General features: G+C 31.7%; 1 protein-coding gene across 19 annotated transcripts in view; it reads right to left on the bottom strand.

Annotated features, from left to right (window-relative positions):
• LOC145294584 (calcium-dependent secretion activator 1-like) overlaps window positions 1–25,206 on the bottom strand; it is a 649,478-nt gene that overhangs the window by 397,666 nt on the left and 226,606 nt on the right. For all 19 annotated transcript variants that reach the window (XM_080141411.1, XM_080141392.1, XM_080141393.1 and 16 more), the window contains exon 3: window positions 14,000–14,163. In XM_080141411.1, the coding sequence (XP_079997537.1) occupies window positions 14,000–14,163 (164 nt within the window). The remainder of the gene's footprint in view (window positions 1–13,999; window positions 14,164–25,206) is intronic.

Below are 25,206 nucleotides of genomic sequence, written 5' to 3'. Positions count from 1 at the left end.
GCTTTCCAGCTGACTCCAATATGGTTGTCTTCAAGTGCAACATAAACAAGTTCTTGATGAGTTAACAAATTTACTGAATTTCCATTACTAATGATTACTATATTGTCCAATTGACTACTGTACACTCTTTAACTCTTATCCTCAGAGCGATGATGATGTCAAGATAGGAGCTTGGTTTCAGATGCATTAAAAGTAACCAGCCACCTCTTTCCCCATTGTACCACATGCTCAAGATCAGAGGAGAGAGAATCAGGGAGAACTTGGTCTTTGATGTGCTACCATAGATGGTAGTGTCATCAGCATAAATATCTACGAATGATGAAAGTTTGTCTGTTTGTTTCTAAGAAAACATTTATACTCGTTTTAAACCAAACTTTTAGCAATCAATAAGTCAATCATTTTTATCACAAAATTAATTATTTTCAATTCTATAGAAAGAAAATAACTGTCAGTAACACTAAGAAAGGTTTAAAGTTGCTGAGAAATGGAAGGGAGGGAAAGAAAGATAATAGAAAGAGAGGTCGGGAGAGGCAAATTTCAGTCAAATAGCAGAAAATATGAATGGATATTTTTAAAATTCATCTATTTAATCTATGCAGTTAGTGATGACAATACTATTTAAAACCTAAGCATGACAGACCAATGAAAATGTTATTTAAAACTTAAGGATGACAAACCAATGAAATTGCTATTTCATAAGTTTAAGACATCAATGAAAATGCTATTTATAATTTAAGCTTGACAGACCAATGAAAATGTTATTTTAAACTTAAGTGTGACAAACCAATCAACCAACTAAGGCTCTCATAGGGCTGTGAGAATGAATCCAAAAACAGCAGAGGTAAGATAGGAAATTGACTTTTTTCCTGGATTAAGAAAAAGTAATTTATTGAAGATTTCAAATTCTTGAATGTTGAATCTATGTTTTCTGGCTGTCCCAATCGGAAGAGACAATAACACAAAGAATTATAAACCCTAACAATTGGCCCATTCAAAATGCCATGACTGATTCATTTTAGGGTCATAGCCAAGGGTGACATCGTCATGAACTTCCCGAATTATGATGTTCACAATTTGAAGCAGCTGACAGTTATGGTTGCATAACAATGAATCATCAGCATAATTTTCTGGATATGAAGCAATGCGATTCATACATAAATTATATTTCTCATTGCAGAGCTTGTGGCAAGAAAAAACTTGTGCATCAATCAAAGCTGTAGGAAATTGTTTGATTTCCATCTCAAGGAATCTGAATCAATAGAATGAGCTGGCGTCTCCTCTATTGGAATATTGAAGTGGAGGCTGAGAAGATGGAAAATTCTAGAAGATAGTTTTAAGTTTATATTTTTTTTAAGTAGAATAAAATATATGGTTTGTAATTATCTACTCTATAATAAAAACCCTATATATATATATACATATATATATATATATATATATATATATATATATATATATATATATATATATATATATAAGCTGGCAGCCCAGATATGCTTGGTCATACAATACGCTTATACATATTTTAATTTATGCAGATTGCATATCTATTATTATAGAAAAAATGATTTGTGGAGATTTTAAATGGTACCTCTTTTTTTATCATAAATGGATTATCTATATATATCTAAAATTATCTATATGTATCATAAATGGATGATAATAAATCATTAATAAGAAAAAATTAAAATAAAATGGTGCGGTACACCCGGGCTTGAACAAGAGATCATTCGATCTGTAGTTCTTTTTCTATCCTTTGCAAATGATTCAAATTTTAGTATGTCATTATCGATGATAACGACTACCAGTTGTCAAATTTTCAGCTTTTCACAGTTGTTATTTCTAACAAATATTAGGTTTTAAAATTTTGTCCCTTAGTTTTGGACGCTACTGTATATATACGCTAAAACTGAGATAATCAATGATAACGCTTTTTTCCTACATATTCTAATCATACAAAATACATGCTAAAATATTCCCTAACTAGGGATTGAGTTATGTTTGGAAACACTTCTATTTTAATTGCTTTGATTTGCAACTAACTCCTAAAAATGACCTATATATTACGAACTTTAACCCTCTCTCATAATCAGTTGTTTTACCCCCCCCCCATCCACTTATACCTTATACACTTCACTCTCATCATTTTCTATGTCTGTCTGTCTGTCTGTCTCTCTCTCTCTTTCTTTCTCTCTCTCTCTCTCTGTTTATTAAGAGTCTAAAGTAATAATTTATTTTTTGTTGATTCAAATTTAAAGAAGCTTTATGGGTGATCCAACCCATAATATTTTTTCTAGTACAAGGGTTTCTCTAGAAAATAATAAGATTGAGTGAAAAAGAAAAGTTATTGTTCATCAGATATAACTTTTTTTCCTTTAAGATAGACATTAGGAGTTGGAGCCAGGAGTCCGTTATTTTTCCAGCAATAGAAAATTGTCATCAATTTTTTTATTATAATAAATTCAAGAGTTAGGTTTTTCATCTGGAGTGAGAAAATATTTTTTGCAGAAAATGAGGGAAACAGTCGGATCTTTTGAAAAATCTGACTTAGAAATCAGATTTTTGGTTTTTAGCTGACTCCTCGTCTGTGGAGAATCAGAGTCAACTTTTTAAAAACCAACTTAAGAGTTGGCTATATTAGCCGACTTCCACATCTCTATGGTGGGGATTTGTTAAAACAGATTTCTTTCTTAGTCTCTTCCTCTGTATTTAAACTAGGATCAAAGTGTAATATCAATTTTATCCTCGGTCAGATGAGGAGAAATCCTTCTTGACTGGAGTAATTCAAAATTTTTGTCTCATCTTTTTTGGAGTGCTAGATATTCCCCACATAAAAAAAGGACCTTGTGTCTCCCTTTGTGGGGAGGCAAGCAAACAGGGATTCCCCACACTGCTTTAACATATGATGTCAGATTTGATATTAAAAAAGAACGATTGTAAAAAAATATTTTCAAATGTCTTAAAAATCAATTTTTTCCTTCAAAATACGTCTGTGTCGGAAATAATTCCACTAGTTGCTTACAGACTGCAAAGGATGAAGCCTATTTTGATTGACCAAATGGATAGCCTCATTGACTATGAAATTGGATATTTAAAATCTTACTGAATCTATTGTGTTCAATCGCTCACTAATACCATTGAGAAAGGTATGAACTCACAATTTCTCTACTCATTTGAGTATCAGGATTAATAGTAAAAAAATAAATAGAGTTCAATCGAGCACTTTTCATGGAACATCTTTTCTGTGAGAAAAGGTCTGGAAGGAAAAATAAAGATCATCCCATACTTGGTTGTAAAGTCAATTTTGTACTGTATCAACATAGGAAAGGGTGATGTGCTTGTTTTTCAAGTACTTCAATGGAATGTGCTCCAACGGACTTGCTGCATTAGTGGTCTCTTAATGTAAATACCTCCAATCAATCTGACAATCAGCAATATTCTTCTTCACTATAAACTTAATGTAAATACCTCCAATCAATCTGACAATCAGCAATATTCTTCTTCACTATAAACTTAATGTAAATACCTCCAATCAATCTGACAATCAGCAATATTCTTCTTCACTATAAACTTAATGTAAATACCTCCAATCAATCTGACAATCAGCAATATTCTTCTTCACTATAAACTTAATGTAAATACCTCCAATCAATCTGACAATCAGCAATATTCTTCTTCACTATAAACTTAATGTAAATACCTCCAATCAATCTGACAATCAGCAATATTCTTCTTCACTATAAACTCAATGTAAATACCTTCAATCAATCTGACAATCAGCAATATTCTTCTTCACTATAAACTTAATGTAAATACCTCCAATCAATCTGACAATCAGCAATATTCTTCTTCACTATAAACTTAATGTAAATACCTCCAATCAATCTGACAATCAGCAATATTCTTCTTCACTATAAAGTTAATGTAAATACCTCCAATCAATCTGACAATCAGCAATATTCTTCTTCACTATAAACTTAATGTAAATACCTCCAATCAATCTGACAATCAGCAATATTCTTCTTCACTATAAACTTAATGTAAATACCTCCAATCAATCTGACAATCAGCAATATTCTTCTTCACTATAAACTCAATGTAAATACCTCCAATCAATCTGACAATCAGCAATATTCTTCTTCACTATAAACTTAATGTAAATACCTCCAATCAATCTAACAATCAGCAATATTCTTCTTCACTATAAACTTAATGTAAATACCTCCAATCAATCTGACAATCAGCAATATTCTTCTTCACTATAAACTCAATGTAAATACCTCCAATCAATCTGACAATCAGCAATATTCTTCTTCACTATAAACTTAATGTAAATACCTCCAATCAATCTGACAATCAGCAATATTCTTCTTCACTATAAACTTAATGTAAATACCTCCAATCAATCTGACAATCAGCAATATTCTTCTTCACTATAAAGTTAATGTATATACCTCCAATCAATCTGACAATCAGCAATATTCTTCTTCACTATAAACTTAATGTAAATACCTCCAATCAATCTGACAATCAGCAATATTCTTCTTCACTATAAACTTAATGTAAATACCTCCAATCAATCTGACAATCAGCAATATTCTTCTTCACTATAAACTCAATGTAAATACCTCCAATCAATCTGACAATCAGCAATATTCTTCTTCACTATAAACTTAATGTAAATACCTCCAATCAATCTAACAATCAGCAATATTCTTCTTCACTATAAACTTAATGTAAATACCTCCAATCAATCTGACAATCAGCAATATTCTTCTTCACTATAAACTTAATGTAAATACCTCCAATCAATCTGACAATCAGCAATATTCTTCTTCACTATAAACTTAATGTAAATACCTCCAATCAATCTGACAATCAGCAATATTCTTCTTCACTATAAACTTAATGTAAATACCTCCAATCAATCTGACAATCAGCAATATTCTTCTTCACTATAAACTTAATGTAAATACCTCCAATCAATCTGACAATCAGCAATATTCTTCTTCACTATAAACTTAATGTAAATACCTCCAATCAATCTGACAATCAGCAATATTCTTCTTCACTATAAACTTAATGTAAATACCTCCAATCAATCTGACAATCAGCAATATTCTTCTTCACTATAAACTTAATGTAAATACCTCCAATCAATCTGACAATCAGCAATATTCTTCTTCACTATAAACTTAATGTAAATACCTCCAATCAATCTGACAATCAGCAATATTCTTCTTCACTATAAACTTAATGTAAATACCTCCAATCAATCTGACAATCAGCAATATTCTTCTTCACTATAAACTCAATGTAAATACCTCCAATCAATCTGACAATCAGCAATATTCTTCTTCACTATAAACTTAATGTAAATACCTCCAATCAATCTAACAATCAGCAATATTCTTCTTCACTATAAACTTAATGTAAATACCTCCAATCAATCTGACAATCAGCAATATTCTTCTTCACTATAAACTTAATGTAAATACCTCCAATCAATCTGACAATCAGCAATATTCTTCTTCACTATAAACTTAATGTAAATACCTCCAATCAATCTGACAATCAGCAATATTCTTCTTCACTATAAACTTAATGTAAATACCTCCAATCAATCTGACAATCAGCAATATTCTTCTTCACAATAAACTTAATGTAAATACCTCCAATCAATCTGACAATCAGCAATATTCTTCTTCACTATAAACTTAATGTAAATACCTCCAATCAATCTGACAATCAGCAATATTCTTCTTCACTATAAACTTAATGTAAATACCTCCAATCAATCTGACAATCAGCAATATTCTTCTTCACTATAAACTTAATGTAAATACCTCCAATCAATCTGACAATCAGCAATATTCTTCTTCACTATAAACTTAATGTAAATACCTCCAATCAATCTGACAATCAGCAATATTCTTCTTCACTATAAACTTAATGTAAATACCTCCAATCAATCTGATAATCAGCAATATTCTTCTTCACTATAAACTTAATGTAAATACCTCCAATCAATCTGACAATCAGCAATATTCTTCTTCACTATAAAGTTAATGTAAATACCTCCAATCAATCTGACAATCAGCAATATTCTTCTTCACTATAAACTTAATGTAAATACCTCCAATCAATCTGACAATCAGCAATATTCTTCTTCACTATAAACTTAATGTAAATACCTCCAATCAATCTGACAATCAGCAATATTCTTCTTCACTATAAACTTAATGTAAATACCTCCAATCAATCTGATAATCAGCAATATTCTTCTTCACTATAAACTTAATGTAAATACCTCCAATCAATCTGACAATCAGCAATATTCTTCTTCACTATAAACTTAATGTAAATACCTCCAATCAATCTGACAATCAGCAATATTCTTCTTCACTATAAAGTTCTATAGATGCCAGAAAGCTGTCTACTCTAACAGCTTCTTTCCTCACACTAATTATCTTCCAAATTCCTTTCTTGCTCCCTGTTTCCCCGACTGTACCAATATGCAGAAATTTAAATTTAATATGAATAGCTTGAACAACTCCCCACTTAAGATGCTCCCTATAAATCTGATCCCGAATTCACAGTAACTCTATAGTAGTGTGCGTTTGTTTGAGGTGAATTGAAAATTAAAAAAAAGATTTTTTTTTAAACAAAAAATTTTTTTTACACAATCTCATTACTTTTTTTTTTTTTTAAAAAAAGGTAACATTTCTCACAATTAGGTTAATTATGATCGTTAATAGAGTCTCATTACTTTCTAGACAGAGCAGTTGCATACTCCATGTAAACAATGGCAATAAAAACAACAAAAGAAGCTGGCACGTTCCTTATCATCAATCATTTATGTATCAAGTGCTCTAGAGTAAGTGAGAAGAAAAAACATTTTTTTTTCTTGTTCCTTTCCAACTTTAAATTGCAAACCTTCCCGCGTAGCCTTGACGGCAATTTTAATTTCCGTGTCGGGCTTTTATAGGCCAGCTGACAGGTAGCATCTCCAGCAGACACATTGGCACTGCTAAATGCACATTGATAATTACACATGTGCAGCTTAGCAACAAAGTGCAGCATGAAAGGAAAAGGAGGAGGAAGAGAGAGTTGGGGGGGGGGCAGACAATGAAACAAATCAAAAGAGAAGTGGTCTCCCGTTTTTCTAGTTTCACTTTTATAACCAATCAACTGATTATCTAACAGCTTTGGAAACATTCATGACAAAAAGAACAGAGAATCATGTCAGAGGAAAAGAAATTTCAGCTGACTATTGAGAGACAAAAAAGAAATGTCAAAATTTATGCACAAAGTCAGCTGCAAACAGAGTTTTTCAAATCAGTCAATATGTATTTGTCCTTGGTATATGACATTAAACTACATCCAGTGATTAGACCCCAATTTGAGATCATTGAGGAGTGTGGATTAACTCCTTAGTTGCCATTATTTTCAAGTTAAATTTGACCCAGAATGATAGTACCACTTGGCATCTTGTCTAGGAGTAAAATAGAATCTGTTCTGGGTATGATATAAAAATGCATTATCTTGAATAGAAAGCCATGTTTAATTTCAGAAGAATCTCCGATGGGTAGCTATTCTGTACAAGTCGTGGAAATGAAGCATTTTCGGTGGGTAGCTGTTTTATACAAGCCCTGGAGACGAAGAATTTTTGATAGGTAATTATTCTGTATAAGTCTCGGACTTTAAAATTTTGCAAGCAAAGAACAAAAGATTTTTCTCGTGTGGACACGAAAAAATTATGTACAGGAATGCTAAAAGATTCAATATTTTTATGGAGCAATTCTGGTTTCTGATCGGATGTTAGCAGAGTGTGGCTCCATTTGATTGGTCAGTTTCTATCACCAGTGTCTACAAGTAGAACTTTCCAACTTTCTTCAATCATACTAAATTAAAAAAATTTGCAACAGATTCTGTGCTAAGTGTCCACTTTAAAAGATTTGGAGGAATGTGGGTAACTCCTTATTTAGTATTACTCCCAGGTATAACTTCACGCTGAGTAATAGTACCTGTCAGCATTTCATCTATCATTTAAATCTTGTGTGTAACATGAAAAGGGGTGATATGCCATAAAACAACCAATTTGGATCATTCGGACTACCACTCTCATCTTGATTGTTATTCATTCACACGTTTCAGCCGATATAACCAAGGCCCACAAGATCAACTCATATAAGGAAGGACTTTGTAAGAGAGTGCAAGAATCTGCATCAAGTGTGACTTTTAGTCTAATATATCCTCTATACCATAATTATGACTGATGTCAATTGAAAGCTGGGATGATAATAAATTAATAAATGATGAATTTTTGATTTTGATGCATGGCTTTTCATCTTAAAAATCGAAAAAATTGTTTAATGCCTGGAAATTTGGTTTAAAACTGATTAGAAATGGAAATTTCGTACAATGTTTATTTAAATCTATGTAATAAAAATAGTGGCATCAGTCTGTTTTTCACTTTTGTCATAGATAGTTTACTACAAAATTAATATTTAATTCCGACTAGCCAGCTTTTGGATGGACCAGTGCAGCATGTTCTTAAGTAAAAATGTAATCTGATTTAATTCCTTTAAGAAAATACATTATCCAACTATGAATAGTTTTCAAAAGGATGCCATCTTTGTTCTCAGCAGCAAATGTAACAACTAATAGCAAATGCTAATAATACTACATCATTTCATTTAAATATATTTACAATAATTTTTTATTTTGAGTTTAAATTCTTCAGGATCACTTTCGAATGTTGAAAATATACAAAAACCTTGACATTTGAAGATGAAAATTAACATACTCAGGTACTGTACCAACATTGCTCAAAGAGTAGATATACACTTGGTATTCTTACTTTGTACCAAATTTGGTGCAAATCCGAGTGTAGTATCTGTTCTGATTCTACACTTAAATTAATTTGTCCTTAGTCAGTGTAGAGGAAACCCTCCTATACTAAGGCAATTTTTATGTTTGCCTACTGCCAGAGTGCCCCTTTTTATGGAGCTGTTTTCCCCTCACATTAAAAATGGCCTTGTGTCACATATTGCTCTTGTGGGGAAGCAATTAAATACCAATACTTTTTAAGTGCATTATTATTATTATTATTATTAGTAGTAGTAGTAGTAGTAGTAGTAGTAGTAGTAGTAGTAGTAGTAGTAGTAACATGTTGATTTTAGCCACTTATGAGACAATCGGTTATCCTACGTCTAATTCATGCTAATTTTTATGAAATTCTGTCCAATAGGTTATAAGTATGTATTATTAATAATTTTTTTAGGCAGAAGTATTTATATTAATATAATTTTGATTATATTTCGGCATACCAAGTATGTTTCATATCAATTTAAGTGCAATTATTTCTAATAGTTTTGGATCCTATAAGTGTTCATTGTTTTTAACATAAGCATCAGCAGCAGTAGTAGTAGTATCAGCATTATAACCTCTTATCCTCAAACAAACTATACATCTTGTCCTAATCTCATCAGCTTTTTATCTCTTTTCAAAAAGTGATAAAACCTAAAGTGATTACAATAACCTCCCCCCCTCTGCATTACTTATCTTCTTTGTATTTAATAAATTTACCCCTCCCCCCTCACACACACATCTTACTTTATGAGTTGCAATTGCTATTACATTTTTAAAAAGTAATAAATGCAAACGTGGTTTTAACATGATTGGATGGGGATTTCTCATCCAAAAAATGACAGTTCAAAAGTGATTACAATAAAAGTGACATCTGTCAATAATCTCTGTTCATAAAATTATCTGATCTAAAATTGTGTGCGTGCGAGTGTATGTGTAAATATTAATAAATATGATTCATAAAATTTTAAAAATAAAAATCAATGAATTAATATTTTAAATAATAGTTATTGAATAAATTTAAGTTTCAAAATCTAATTTTAAAATATACAATTTCATAAAGAGAAAAGAAAAAAACGGTTTTTTATTTTATATGTAAAAATAGTTAGATTTCCCCTTATTTCATTGACCAGAATAGCTTAATAAACAAAGGCTACTTAAAAAATTGTTTTATTTTTTTCATTGACTTTTGCTCTAAATTAATCCATGTGATGAATAAAAGAATTTTAATACATTTATCTATTTAGTCTGGTTCAATAGTTCATGTTTTATTTTTTATTTATTTATTTTTTTTTTTTTACATAGGCATCACCACATTATCAAGGCCCAGAGGCCACTCAAGGATAAGGGTTAAAGAGTGTACAGTAGAAATTGGACAATATAGTAATCATTAGTAATGAAAATTTGGTAAATTTGATAACTTATATGGAACGGCTCATCAAGAACTTATTTACTTTAGACTTGAACACAACCATATTGTAGTCAGCCGGAAAGCAGGAAAAGTCACAAATAAAGGAAAGAAGAGGAGGACTCACCTCTTAAGTCACAGGCACTCTTCCTGCTACTCAAATCACTGTTCAGTAGGATGCACATTTTTGCTATACCATATTCTCCGCAGTTAGATAATAATAATATTAAAATACATTTTTGCTTTCACCCGATTACAAATAATATGTTGCTTTATTTAATGTCAGTTATGTTTAGAGAAATCTCATTATATTTTTATACATATTTTCATTACATAAAAACATATCAGCATGTTTTCATTTTCCTTGTTATATAAAGTAACATAGTGGCCTGCTGAAATTTCCTTTGATTTTTGTTTATTTTCTTTTAACATAGTAAAATATTTTCAGATAAATAACTACATAATTATGTAACCTGTAATAACCGAAGTGATATTTGGTATTATTAATCTACTGCTTATTTAAATAAACACATAATGAAAACTAAAATTTTATTCTTTCTGTATATAGCTTTAAAAAATTAAGCGCTTCTACACTATTGGGTCGAGAGTTTGTAGTTGATAAATGGAGGTTTCCGATAAAAAACAATGGTTTCAACTGATTTTTTTTTTGTTAATTCTAATAAGTTACAATGGTAGCTTTCAAATTATACAATCGGAATTACCTGAATATTACTGAATTATTAAAACAACAACTTTAATTGTGGTAGCAGGTGAAAAATTGTCGCCATTTTGTTTAAATCGAAATTGAAAATTACCTCCCTTTTGAACTCTCCTGTGTCTTACAATCATTTTCATCAAATTCTATTTTTTATTTTCTTTAATAAATAATTTTCTACCTTATCGATTTTCGTAATTTTTTGATATAATCATCTTAAAAATATGAGGAATATGTAGATACCATTGTTTTCATAAGAAATTCAGTATTATGAATTTCGAAATTTTGTCCTAATAATGTAGACGTGCCAAAAATTAAATTAATATTAAATTACTGAATCCTGGACAACGCTGTGTAGGAACAACATGTAGTTAATAAAATGTGTACTTTTTGTATTTATGTTATGCTCTTCTTGAACTTTTATTTACTGACGTTGTCATCATTAATTCAGGTTTGATTTGTCTGCTGATAAACGTACTCAAAGGCTGATGTTTATATAAAAAGTTTATTTAAAGTCACAGAAAAACATCAGAGAGATAGGTTACTTGTATACACATATGAGAAAGAGACAGACAGACAGACAGACAGATGGATAACTTGTCTCACTACACTCACCCACCCTATGCATTCTTCTCCCCATCTTTTTTGTTTCAAATCTTCCTAGCCAAGAAAACAGAAAATCCCCAACCGGAAGTCACTGCTTCTGTCAGGATCACCTCTAACTTTTGAGGTGTCACTTAAAATTTTCTATTCAAATAAGGAACACAGCATGTATACATACATGTGTCAAATATGCGTGTGTATGCTTTAACTTATGTATTCCATGTTGAATTCTATTACATTATTAATTTGTATGTTATGTAATATTTGGCTATAATTAACTCTTCTTTCATCATAAGATTTTCTATATTTCTTTTATAAAAGCACATTGAAGCATCTCTGATCATAGGATGCATTAACTTGTAAACCAAAGGTAAATAAAACAATGCACAATGTATATAAAATGCATTAAAATGAATTTCTTCATTTGAACCAGTTTAGTTTTCACTTATGAAAATGATGTGTAAGATTCTTTTATTATTTAAAAACATCTTATAAATTGTTTTCACACGTTAAAATAGAGTGCATTCTGCAATTTTTTTTTTAATGTTATCTATATCAAACACGTTTACTGTTTAAGCAGTAGAAGTTCAGAATAGTTAACACTAGAGAACCCGTAAACTACAAAAAATAGCAAAATTTGTCAAGTTTTAACATGCGGAAATGATTTGCAAGTTTTTTTTTTTTTAACTTACAAATCATTTACACATGGCAGGGTCTACTATGTTTTGGAGTTTATGGGTTCTCAAATGTTAACTATTCTGAACTTTTACTGTTTCAAAAAATTTTACAAATCGTTTTTGCATGTTAAAACTAGGATGGTTCAATAAAGAATCTAATGCGTTTTATATATGAGAAACGTTTCAAAAGTAATGCCTCCTATTTTTTTATTCGGATTGAATGAATTAGATGGGATTGCAAATTGCATTGGTATGATGATTTGACATGCATTCATGACTTGAAAGCTTTATCCCTTTATTGCAGATATTGAGAGTGTACGACTCTAAGAAAGCAACCCTGGTCATGTATGTGCACCAGAAGCAGAGCTGTGCCATTGAATTCCTTGCAAAAGTGCATTGTGAATGATGATGATTATGTAGCAAAAATAAACTCTGGAGCAGAAAAAGTTTGTTTTAATGGTGCCACTCCTGTCTCTGTAGCTCTTCAACTTTTTGAGTTAAAAAATAACTTTTAGAAATAACTTTACTTTTGGAAATAACTCTCGTAAATTATGTTGTTAATTTTTTTTTTTTTTTTGTGAGTTCTCGATTGTTAACTATTCTGCACTTTTCCCATTCCTTTATATAAATTCAATATTACCTATTCTTTCTCTGTTTATGTTCCCATATTTATCTATATGTTTTTAAAAGGAGGATGCTTGTGTATTGAGGTGTTCTTTAATGCGAATGTGCAGCCTTCTAATAGTACAATTCATAGTAATAAATTTGAAAAAGATGTGGGAATGTTCAAAATAGAATGAAAAAATAATGCATTTATATGAAGAAATGGACTAGATTAATGGGCAATAAAAACAGACAAACAATTGTAGCTTTAACAAAAAAAAAAATACCCAGAGTTTGAATGCACTCTATGACCAGAGATGCTTCAGTACATACAATAAACAACCCATCAATTAGAAAAAAAGATTTTTAAAATATATACTTTCTCTCAAAAGAAGAATGTCAGAAAATTTCTTCTGGTTTAACCTGCCAAGAAATTGGACATGAATATAATGTATAGAATATTGGGTTATGATAGGAAGATGTCGTCCGTTATAGTCATTCATGCTTCCATGTCTATCTCAGTAATATGAATCGTCTGGATTTATGCCAGGAACAAGTGAAATAAATTAAGAATAAAGGCAACAATGATAACACTAAGAAGTAATGGCATAAGTTACCTCCCTTGTTAGAGATTCTCTTCCTTGAATAAAAACTCTCCATTTATTAGATAACTGTAAATTTTTAGCTATGTTTAAAGAATATTCTAGTTTGGCATAGACAAAAGTAGGACTAAATAAAAGGCTAACAATATGTGGTTAAAATAGAACAATTCACAAAGAAAATAATGAAATTCAGACAGAATTGAAACTTAGATACTATTTAAACCTTCGCTAGTCATAATATTATATGTGATGACTACAGCAGAACAGTCTCTAGTCTAACTTTAATTTTTCTAGGATTCCCAGAAGTCCGTAACATTTGCTACTAGTAGAAGAGAAGGTGATGTTAACAGTTAAACAAATGGTCCTTTTCCAACATTCAGAATATTCTTTTCTGCCGTTATTGTGAGACTTTAATTCCAGGTGAGAATGAACTCCGTTCCATGGAGTTAAGTTGTTTCAATGGCAAATCATACATCAGCCGCAGATGTGATTACCAAAAGTAGAAGAATGAATGACTTACCGGTTATATTTCTGGAACTTCTTCAGTGAGTATTTGGTTTCATTGCTGCCTTTTGATACTGGTAGACTTTCCAAGTTTGCCATTAATAGATTTATGGCCGACTTTAATTCATCTATGTACATACTTTCCATTTCTTTCACTACAAACTTTGGGTGTTTCCGTGTCTGTAAAACAAAATAAAACGAAACATTTACATTTACTGCAGTAATACCATAAAACAACATTACTTATCCACATGAGCTTCAAGGGATTTGAAATACCCACTTCTTGATAAAGAGGTTTTACCTTGAAATGTATATTAAAACAGTCACACACAATAATCAAGATTTACTATAAAAAGTGTTTTTTTTTTAATTAATTCGTTTTTATCCTCAATTCAAACATATTTCCATTTCTTGCATAGTGATAGATTCCTCTATGTCTATATTGCACACAATGCTTCAAGCAAACTACATCTTATAAAACAGAAGTTTTTTATTTAAAATTTTATTCTATATTTTTTTTTTAGCTGAGGATGGAGCATCCTACTGAATGCCAGACATTTACTCACCATCTCATACATTCCAACCGAGAGATCTTTTGAAGATTCTAACTGTCCCTTTAAGTGTAATTATTTGTATCTCTCTTGTACTTGGTTCACTGAGTATATTTGCCAGATAGTTTTTTAAATTCATTTTTATGAGTTTAGTTGCCCGTATAATTATTGAAATCATGGACATCTTCCAGTTTCTTTTCATGTTGTACTTTTTATGAGTTTTGTTAACTATTTATTTTATGTTTTATAAAAATGTTGCATAAAATGAATGCGTTTCCATTTATTAGAAAGATTGACTCTTATAACAAATTCAGAAACATAAAATCAAAATGTTTTTCAAATATTCTGAACATTTATTAAAAATAAAACATTATCTTCAATAAGTCCTTATTAATCTGACTTAACACAGCGTTAAGTTTTTTGTTTTCATCATAAAAACTTAGATGCAGTTGAATGACATCACAGTGGACATGGCGTTGCCTCAGCTAATAATTTAGAGAGATTTTTTATTTCACTCTTTTTCACTTGAAACAAGGTGAATTGCCACTTGGATGTAAGGGGTTACTAATTGGGATCATGTGTAACAGGGATTGTGAAGAGTTGAGTTGTGAGATGTCTGTATATGTTACATTTGAACTTCTGCATGTCAGAACAGTTACAATAGCAGAGAACAGGGAAAGAATTCCAAAGTCTAACAGCCGGAGGAAAGAAACTATTAGAATAGACAGTTTTCCAGCATCTAGGGACATCAACAGTGAAGAGGTGGGATTTTGCTGCTTGTCAGGTTAGTTGGAAGTGCATACGTTTAGGGGAGAGTATGCGCTTGGGGTCCATTCCTTCCAGTGACTGTCATCTTTTCAATGTCTCATATGAATCGTGAAGTATGAGAACCAAGGATCTCTGGATGTTTCAGTTGAAATAGGCTAGAAAACGAAACAATCAAGCAGTGAGTTGTGTTTATTCATTTTTCCTAATTTCAGCAAATAACAGCTGATTTTGTAATTCTGAAAAGCATGAAAGAGAACAAGTTGTGTCTCATTTGGGTGGCTTTCTAATTTTAAAAGCAAAGTGTGTCATGCTGTCAGGTTGGCAAAAAAATCATCTCTTTTTAGGCCTACTGTTGAAGAATTAATGCAAACTCATCAAAATCAAGACCCCATTTGACTACGTCATTAAATGCAGAGTGACATGACAGATGATGGGGGCTGAACCTGCAAAAGTGTGCAGGACCAACGCATCAGTTATGTCAGAATGGATGGCATGCATGAAGCAAAGAAAATGTTATAGAAATCCCGATGCATAAATTTCATTATAACATTTATTTCATGATTCTTGTACTTGAAGTTTACTGCCCGGACACTTTGAAAACTATAAATGAAAAAGGTGTATATTTATTCATATATCACTGGGTAAGGTTTTATGACATATCAACACGTTTTGGGTTTATTATCTACCATGCTAGAAATCTATTCACACCAGCCAGTATATTGTACCTTTACAAAGCTACCATTCAGCTGTGCGTGGAGTATTATTGTCACATCTGGGCTAGTGTATCTGCCACTAGTTTCTCCCTCTTAGATAGAATCCAAAACAGAGTTTCCAATCTAATATGTCCCGTACTTGTCAACCCAGCTCCAACCTGTCCCATTGCCGAAATGTTGCATCCTGGTGTCTGTTTTACAAATACTTCAACTGAATGTGCTCTGATGAATTTGAAGCGCTTGCGCTTCCTTAATGTGACTACCCATAACTAACACATTAGGTGGCAAAATCTTCCCCCTTCACCATAGAGGTCCCTAGATGCAGGAAAGTCTTCTGCACTAATAATTTTTTTCCTTTGAATTAATAGACTTTCGAATTCCCTCCATCTTTCCTACTTCCCTGATTGTACTAACATGCAAAAATTTAAACCTAATGCAAATAGACATCTTGTTGCTTAACTCCTGACATAGTGCCTTTTAATTCCAAATAGTATCTCCTTACATTCAAGTGGTAATATGCTTTCTTTGGGGTGAATAAATGGTAAAAAAAAATTTGAAAAACAAAAAGACATAAAGATTTTTGTTCCTGGTTGAGTTTGAATAAAATAAAACACGTATCATATACGTTTGAAACCAAAACAATGCATTATTACAAAATAAACGGACATTTATTTTGTTTGAAATTTATATTGAAATTCATAAATATATTTCGAAGATATACTTCATCATCAGTATGACTTTCCTTCTATCTTTTTTTTTTCCATGTTGTTGTTGGAGCAGAGAATCAGCAAGTGGAAGTCTGTTTGTTGTTTTTACTGTAATTTTTTTAAATGTCAGAACAGTGCGTTGGTCACATGGAATTCACATTAAAATTTTTGTTCCTTAGAGGCCGAATGTGCTTAACTTGAATTCCGCGTGACCAATGCACCATTCCGACGTTTAAAAAACTACAGTAAAAACAACAAACAGACTTCTACTTGCTGATTCTCTACTCCAACAACATGGGAAAAAAAAAACGATAGAAGGAAAGTTATACTGATGATGAAGTATATCTTCGAAATATATTTATGAATTTCAATATAAATTTCAAACAAAATAAATGTTCGTTTATTTTGTAATAATGTGTTGTTTTGGCTTCAAACGTATATAATACGTATTTTATTAAAAAAAAAAAAAAAAAAAAAATTAATGCCAAAGTAAAATCCCAATTGAAACCGATTTCTTTACTTAAACTTTATTGAACATAAGTTGGTATTTTATCCATAAAAACAAAACAAATATATATTTTTGTTTGGATTCATTAAAATTCTTTTTTAATCTTAGAAAACAATTGACTAAATTAAAATTAAAATATTATTTGCAATGATTTTAGTATTTTGCTGTACCGTTTCATCCATGGTTCTTGAACATGAAATTTATTACTAATGCACTTAGTGAAAAAGAAATCAGTTTTTTCAATCATTTGTAAATGTAGCAAGGTTGGTTTTACTTGTACTATATAAATAAGATGTGTGCATTCAATCGACATGTTTAGCAAGAAAAAGCTATTTAAACTTCAGCCTGGCAGACAGACGAAAGTACTATTTAAACTTGAGTGTGACAGATAAATGAACAGTCTCTTATGCAGATGTTTGAGAGCATCTGAAATGAAATGTTTCCATTCAATCTGCAAATTTAATATTAAAACTATGTGAAACTTAAGGATGATAGACAAATGGATGGACAGACTAACCAACAGAGCTATATCTAGAATTGCTTTGATATATCAAGTTGGTGCAAGTTTTTGCAGGTTTGTAGAAGGGACATTTTAAACCATTATAATTTTTTTTATTCATATTATTATTGCTTCAACATGGTTCATTTTTAACTTTTTCTTTCAGATTATTTTTCTGCAATATTCTCAACCATGTTGACCTAAAAACGACCTTCTTTAGACAACAGGAAGGGAGTCCTCTTCCATTATGATAATGCTCGCACCACCCCCACATAAAGAAAGAGGCAACTTAAAAATGGATTCAAAATATCCAGGAGGACACCAAGGACTTACCAATCCAACAAATTTTAAAAGATGTCCCATATACCTCCAAACTCAAGTCCCGAAAGCCCTTCTGCAACTCAAAGATAAAAAATTTCGACCCAGTTGAGACATGGAAAGAGGAATGGAGAAACAATACTCCCAATGGAGGGGGACATCATTGGAGACCCAACTTTACACCTTCTAGGTTTTGTTACAAACAGTAGGAAGTAGTGGGTAGCTGCAAACCGGATCAGAACAAGACACTGCAGGACCGCAGTAAACAAGCACAAGTGGAGACAAATAGACTCCCCAATCTGCCTAAAGTGCAAGGAAGCTTCCCCCAAGACACAGGACACCTGATCCTATGCTGTCCAGTCACCCAGCTATCCGACAGCCCATCTATCTGAAGACAATTTCTTCAACTGGCTAAAAATAGTGATATAGATGTTAACTCATATGATACTACTACTATGCTCATCCGCACACGCCACTACTAACCAAAGATCTCCCAAGAGATTTTGATTGGGAAGTCTTGCCCCATCCTGCATATTCTCCTGATCTGGCTCTCTTGGATTATCACTTATTTTGATGATTTCAAAACCATGGTCTCAGGTTAATATAATGAGGAGATTGAACATGAGTTAGATTGATATTTCATATCAAAACCTAATTTTACAAGTGAGGCATTTATCAGTCCATTGACAGATGGTTGTTATTGTTATTCATTTTCAAGATGAAGTTTTAAATTGAAAAATACTATTGCACCGACCTATTGGTCAATTATATCATTTCAAACCTGAACCAGATAAAAATCATACAGCAACCTAGGAGCTCTTTCTCATGCATGAGACAGTTTTGTTTTATTTTTTTGCTTACATGAACAGTTGAGATAACGAAAATGGCTGCTTTTCTCTTTGACAGAACGATAGAATAGGACAGGCTTGGTTCCTGTATTTTCCACCTTCAAAAAAGAGGAATTAGATAAAACGTAGATACATACTTCTTCAAACATAGCTAGAATTATAAATTCATAAAGAAATGGAAATAATAAAGATGGAAAGATCGAAAAATATTGATTTGGATGAATATAAACAGACTGACGAAACTTGAAAATGGCAGCACATTGAAACTAAATAAATCATAAGAAAAATTTTCATTTGCTTTATCAGGAAAGCAAAGTTATACAGAAGGTCAGTTTTGAATGCGTGGAAAAATCCTACTTCCCTCAAAAAAGGTGTTCTACATGGAAAAAAATAGTGCTGTTGGCACTACATTACTATTGGCAATTACACCACCATCTACCCACCCACCAACCCTTATACTACACTTTGATCTTACTCTGAAGGTTGCCTGAATATATATATATATATATATTTTTTTTTTTTTTTTTCCATAAAGTAAGCTTTTTATCTTTTTGATTCTGATTCAAGACAAGTTAAATGCTATTCATATGCATTCAGCATTTTAATGGACTTCTTTGATCTCAAAACCTTCGATAACGATGTAAGACATAGGCATGCGTAGTTGATATAATTTTTACATATAGCAATAACATGGAAATCAACTTCTCAAAATCAAATCGATCAGAATGACGACAACAGGCCTGGCACACACAAAGAAATCAATATCCTTTAAGGTGAACTTTATAAGATTAATAAATAAAAATATGAATTATTTTTATCTATTAACTTTCCTGCATTTTCTTGAATCACCTAAAAGTGACAGTTGTAAGATTTTAGGCAGATATATAAAATTGCAACTCCTGGATATTATAGTCTTTCATTGACAAATATGCTGAAAAGTCAGCAAACTTTGTGTTACATCGTGAAGCTATAAAAAAAACTGTGGAGAAAAGAACAAAGGCTGAGAAATTACAGTTTGCTCATGCATCAAAAAAGAAATTGGTATCATTGGTGAGAGGCAGTAGGGCCTTTCATGATAAGGAATTTTTGGCTCTTATCATTCAACCACGGTAGTGGTTGAATATATGCTTAAGTCCGAAATTGAATAAATCGAGACACATTCAAACCCCCACCACTAATTCCGTTCGCAACCAAATTTCAAACAGGTTATATAGTTGGATAGAACACCTCATTAGCTACATTTTGAAAGAAAAATTTCGAAAATTGGTTCAGTAGGAAAAAAGTTACAACAAAATATGTGGGTTCACAAACAGGAGAGTAAGTACATAAGTGACTAACGCTTTTTTTTATTTTGCATAACTTTTTTTGTATATAAATATTTTTTACTGCGATTTTGCCAATATGACATGTTAGCGTTACGCGGTTAGAGTACCGGAGGTTGGTGGAAAGATTTTAGGTTCAATCCCGTGTATTGTTTTTTTTTTATATAATTAAAAAACCGAACTTTTTTTTAATAACTAATTTTTTTTTTAACTCTCCTTATGATTTTATAGCAAAAAATGGTGAATTTATCGATTAAAAATATTAGTGAATTCTATGATATACATATTCTTTGAATGAACTCAAATTTTTCGTTATCACATTTGATGAAAAATGTAGTCCCATTTTGGCAATGTGTCTGACCAATGATGCTTTTGAACCCGCAACCAGCACTGCGATGTCATCAGCAGCAGCCTGGGCATAAATATTCCTATTTTTAAACTCCTTTAAAAGAGGATTCAGCATACAGTTCCATAGTAAAGGTGATAAAATCCCACTTTGGGGGTTTCATTTAACTACTTCCCTTTTAACAGTTGCCCTCAGTAGTTCTACTTGAACTGTTCTGTGCCTCACCATATACTCAATCCATCGGATGAGTACTGGTGGCACATTGAGTTCTCGTAGCGACTTGAACATACTACTGAAGGGTATGTTGTCAAAAGCTCCAACGATATCTAAAAAGACACCGAGTGCCATCTTCTTTTTTGTTAGTTTACGCTCTATACAGATCACGAATTCATGAACTACAGTCTCGGTAGAGACCCTGGCTCAGAACTACTGTGATTGAATGATAAATATTGCATAAATGTGTGTTTGAGAGCTAATTTTTTTTGACAATCATTAATAAATATTATAAATTTATATATTAATACAATAGCAATGCCTGGAAAACTCATGGATTATATGGAAAAATGCGCGCATGAAAAGTAATATTCTTAAGATTTTATTAAACCTGGAAAAGTAAAGGACAAGAAATTCAACCTGGAAAAGTAAAGAACAAGATATTCTAGTAAAGTAAAAAATAAGAATTTTGTTGTTGTTTATTGTTGAGTTAGAAAGAATTAAATGATCCTAATTATGATATAATAAAATTATTAATTTTTATGTAAATTATAAAATTATTAATTCCATCTACTAACTAACTAACTAATGAATTAATTTTATTCAAACAATTTTCACTACATAAATATATGCAAATAATAGGGGGAAATAAGTTCAATCCAGCGACTGACACCCTTTCTAACTCAACAATAAACAACATATGCAAATAATAAATAAAATATTTATCAATATTCAAATTTTATTTTTAGCTGCAATATTTTAAGTCTAAAAAATTCTTATTTTTTACTTTACTAGAATATCTTGTTCTTTACTTTTCCAGGTTGAATTTCTTGTCCTTTACTTTTCCAGGTTTAATAAAATCTTAAGAATATTACTTTTCATGCGCGCATTTTTCCATATAATTAAGGATGTCTGTGATTCGTGTTCAGGTTTTTTTAGGCCTAGAAGACCCCCCTCTTCATTCGGTGGTGGGATTGGCTCTTGAAAAATGGTTTAATGATACTGTATGTATGGACTTAAAAGAATTCAAACATAACCAATGCTGAATTTTACACCTAATTGACGCATCCAGTAGTTACTCTGCTACCAGACTGATTAAAACCAAGAAGAATGAAGAAATTATCTGCAACATATTTTTAATATGGATAGCATATTTTGGAGTTCCCAAACGCTTCTTGAGTGATAATGGGGGAGAATTTAATAACGATGGTTACAGAGAGATGAATGAAAAACTAAATATTAAAATCTGCATTACAGCTGCTGAAAGTCCATTCAGTAATGGCACTGTGGAACGTCACAATCTAATATTGGCTGAAGCAATGGAGAAAACATTGGAAGATGAGAAATGTGAACCAGAAATAACTTTGGATTGAGTTGTTAGTGTCAAAAATGCTCTTCAGAATCATTCTGGACATAACCCAAATGAGCTTGTTTTTTGATCCAACATAAATACGCTGTCAGTTTTGATCGACCAGTTACCCACATTAGACACTTCAACAATCAGTGATATGGTTAGGATAAATTTAAATGCCTTACATTCTGCAAGAAAAAGGTTCATGGAGGCTGAATCAAGTGAAAAAATTCGGAAAGTACTGCTATTTAATATAAGACATTTTATGCGGATGAACGATTTGTGACAGGGGACAGCATTTACAATAGAAGACAAAACTATAAAGGATGGCGTAGCCCAGCCAAAGTTTTGGGTAAAGAGGGTGAATGTGTAGTGATCTGACATGGAGGAGCATTCTACAGGATGCATCCATGTCACTTGATGAAGGTAAACAAGGACCTTGGAAGGCCAAGGAATAAAGAAAATACAACCCCCTTAAATTTAATACATATTTAATTCTGTTTCAATAGTTATTTATGCAAAATATTGGTCCATAGTTTTAAAAAGAAAAATGGTATTCTGAAATAATTATTTAGAAAAATTATTCATCTATCTCCAAATTCCATTTTTTTGTATAATATTTTAATTTTAATTTAGTCAATTGTTTTCTAAGATTAAAAAAGAATTTTAATGAATCCAAACAAAAATATATATTTGTTATATAAAGAAAAAATAGGGTCTATTTTTTTTATTACCAAATATCTACTCTCACCAACATTCTTCAAACATCAGGAAGTTTGTTCACATAGAGGTCATCTTTGTTTTCCACAGCGAATGTAAAGACTAATAGGGTAAAAATAATAAATAGTTTTTAATTTATTATTTCCGAGATCTGAGCATCCCTTAACCCTCCAAGGTTATGGGGGCACTGCATTATTTCATGCAGCATACCATGGGCAAGAATAGCCTGGTGGCGCTCACTCCTCTCTTGGCTTCAGAGCACATACAGCACTTGGTCTTACCAAACGATCATCTATTTTAGTACTGGTCTGGTTTAATGTAGCTTAACTTTGATGATCTTATAGGAACCGATATGCCAACATGATTATGCCGTATATTATATAATATGATTTTATTAATATAAAGACAGAAGTGGTATATAAAAGGAAATCTTTGAAAGTTTTAAAAAATCACTGCCGCTTTTGGTCATGTCAAAATGCGTCTGTCTTAACCAGTGTTATATGATATTTGTTTTATAAATTGTTTATATATTCTAATAATTTCAATAATGCATTTTTTTGCTATTTGTCTAATTTTAATAAGGTTATAGTAAAAAAATTAACTAATTCAAATAAATTATTTGCATACTTTGTGGACTGATATAGTGCAAGATCCTAACACCCCCTTACAATGGATTACTCAGTTTACAAAAGGTGCTAACAAGCGGTAACCAATGGAGAATAAGTAAATCTTGATATTACGGCATTCAAGATATTCGAGTGTAAATATCTGATTTGTTACACTGTATCTTCTTTGTACAATTAACCTTATACTTATTCTGTGTGTTGACCAACATTTAATCTGAATTAATTTATACTGAATTTATTCCTCCAGGGATATATCAATATATGTGTATATATTTATGGCAGCAAAACTCGGAGCCGGCCCACAAGTCTAAAGGGACCCAAGTTTGGCTTCAGAAGGCGTGCTACGACTTTGTACCCTTCTCTTACTGCCCTCCTCCTTTCCTAACCTGAACCATTGAGAACATCACCAAGTTGACCTCCCACAACACCAAAGCCAAGTATTTACTGAACTCCCGCCGGCACTTATGAAAAAGGCATGTTCCCAGTTCCTAACTCATATCAAGGCTGTGATTAAGGTTGAAGGCGCCTACATTGAATATGTCAGCTCTACTATATTATCAAGTCACCTGAATTGATTTTTTCCATAAAAGTTTTAAAATAAATTTGTAGCGCGACAATTTTATAATTCCACACTATGATATAGTAGAAGATCCTGACACCCCTTAAGAATGGATTATTCAGTTTATAAAAGACACTAACAAGCGGTAATCAGCAGGGAATAAGTAAATCTTGATATTATGGCATTCAAGTTATCATTCGAGTGTAAATATCTGATTTCTTACATTGTACCGTTTTTGTACAATAAAACTGTTATACTTGTTCTGTGTGTTGATGATCATTTAATCTGAATTAATTTATTCTGAATATATTTTTCCTGTGATATATCATGAGCTAAAGAACATAACTTTGTATTCTTGTTTTCCAATCCGATCTGTTTATATCAACATCTAGTTGGAGAGAGAACAACCAGTGTGTATGCGAGGAGTGTAAGACAATAGAGAAGAATGTGAACCCAAATATGAGAAAAATAAAGATGGCGAAGTTATTGATGTTGTTCAGAAATTTTGTTACCTTGGTGATACCATTTGAAGCGCGGGGGAGAGCATGTGCAAGTGTGATAGCAAGAATTAGGAGTGGTTGGAATAAGTTCAAGGAACTTTTTGCAATTACTAACTAGAAGAGTGTTAAAATTTTTGACTAAGGGAAGAGTCAATTAAGCATGTGTGTTCAGTGTGATGATGTATTGAAATGAAACCTTACCAGTAAGGATTGAGGATATGCATTGCATTGAAACAAAATCTTTAAAAAATCCTGTTAAAAAAAATGAATTACGAAATTAAATCTACCAGGATGCATTTCAAAGTTAGCCATTATAATCTTTTGTGAATAGTTAGTAAAGACTTCATTACTTTGTGATCCTTCGAAATCTAAATGGAATTTGGAAGCATTTAAACTATTGACCAGAAAGTCATTCTTTTTTTTATGGGGAGTCAACACTTATCAAGGCCCGAAGGTCACTTGAGGATAAGGGTTAATAAGTGTAAAGTGGTCACCAAGATAACAGCATAAGTGGTGGAAATTGGTTTTTTTCAGAGAGCAGTTCAACAAAAAACTTGTTTATATTGGACTTGAAAACGTCCATGTTGTAGTTAGCTAGAAAGCGGGCCAGTGGAACAGATTTCCACATGTGGGTGGTTCTAAGAAAGAAGCTTTGTTCATGGAATTTGCATTTA

The sequence above is a fragment of the Euprymna scolopes genome, chromosome 2 (genome assembly GCF_053919585.1).
Source record: "Euprymna scolopes isolate OS-2025 chromosome 2, ASM5391958v1, whole genome shotgun sequence".
Classification (NCBI taxonomy): domain Eukaryota; kingdom Metazoa; phylum Mollusca; class Cephalopoda; order Sepiida; family Sepiolidae; genus Euprymna; species Euprymna scolopes.
The sequence above is the reverse complement of the archived record's forward strand: the minus strand, read 5'-3'. Positions and strand labels throughout refer to the sequence as shown.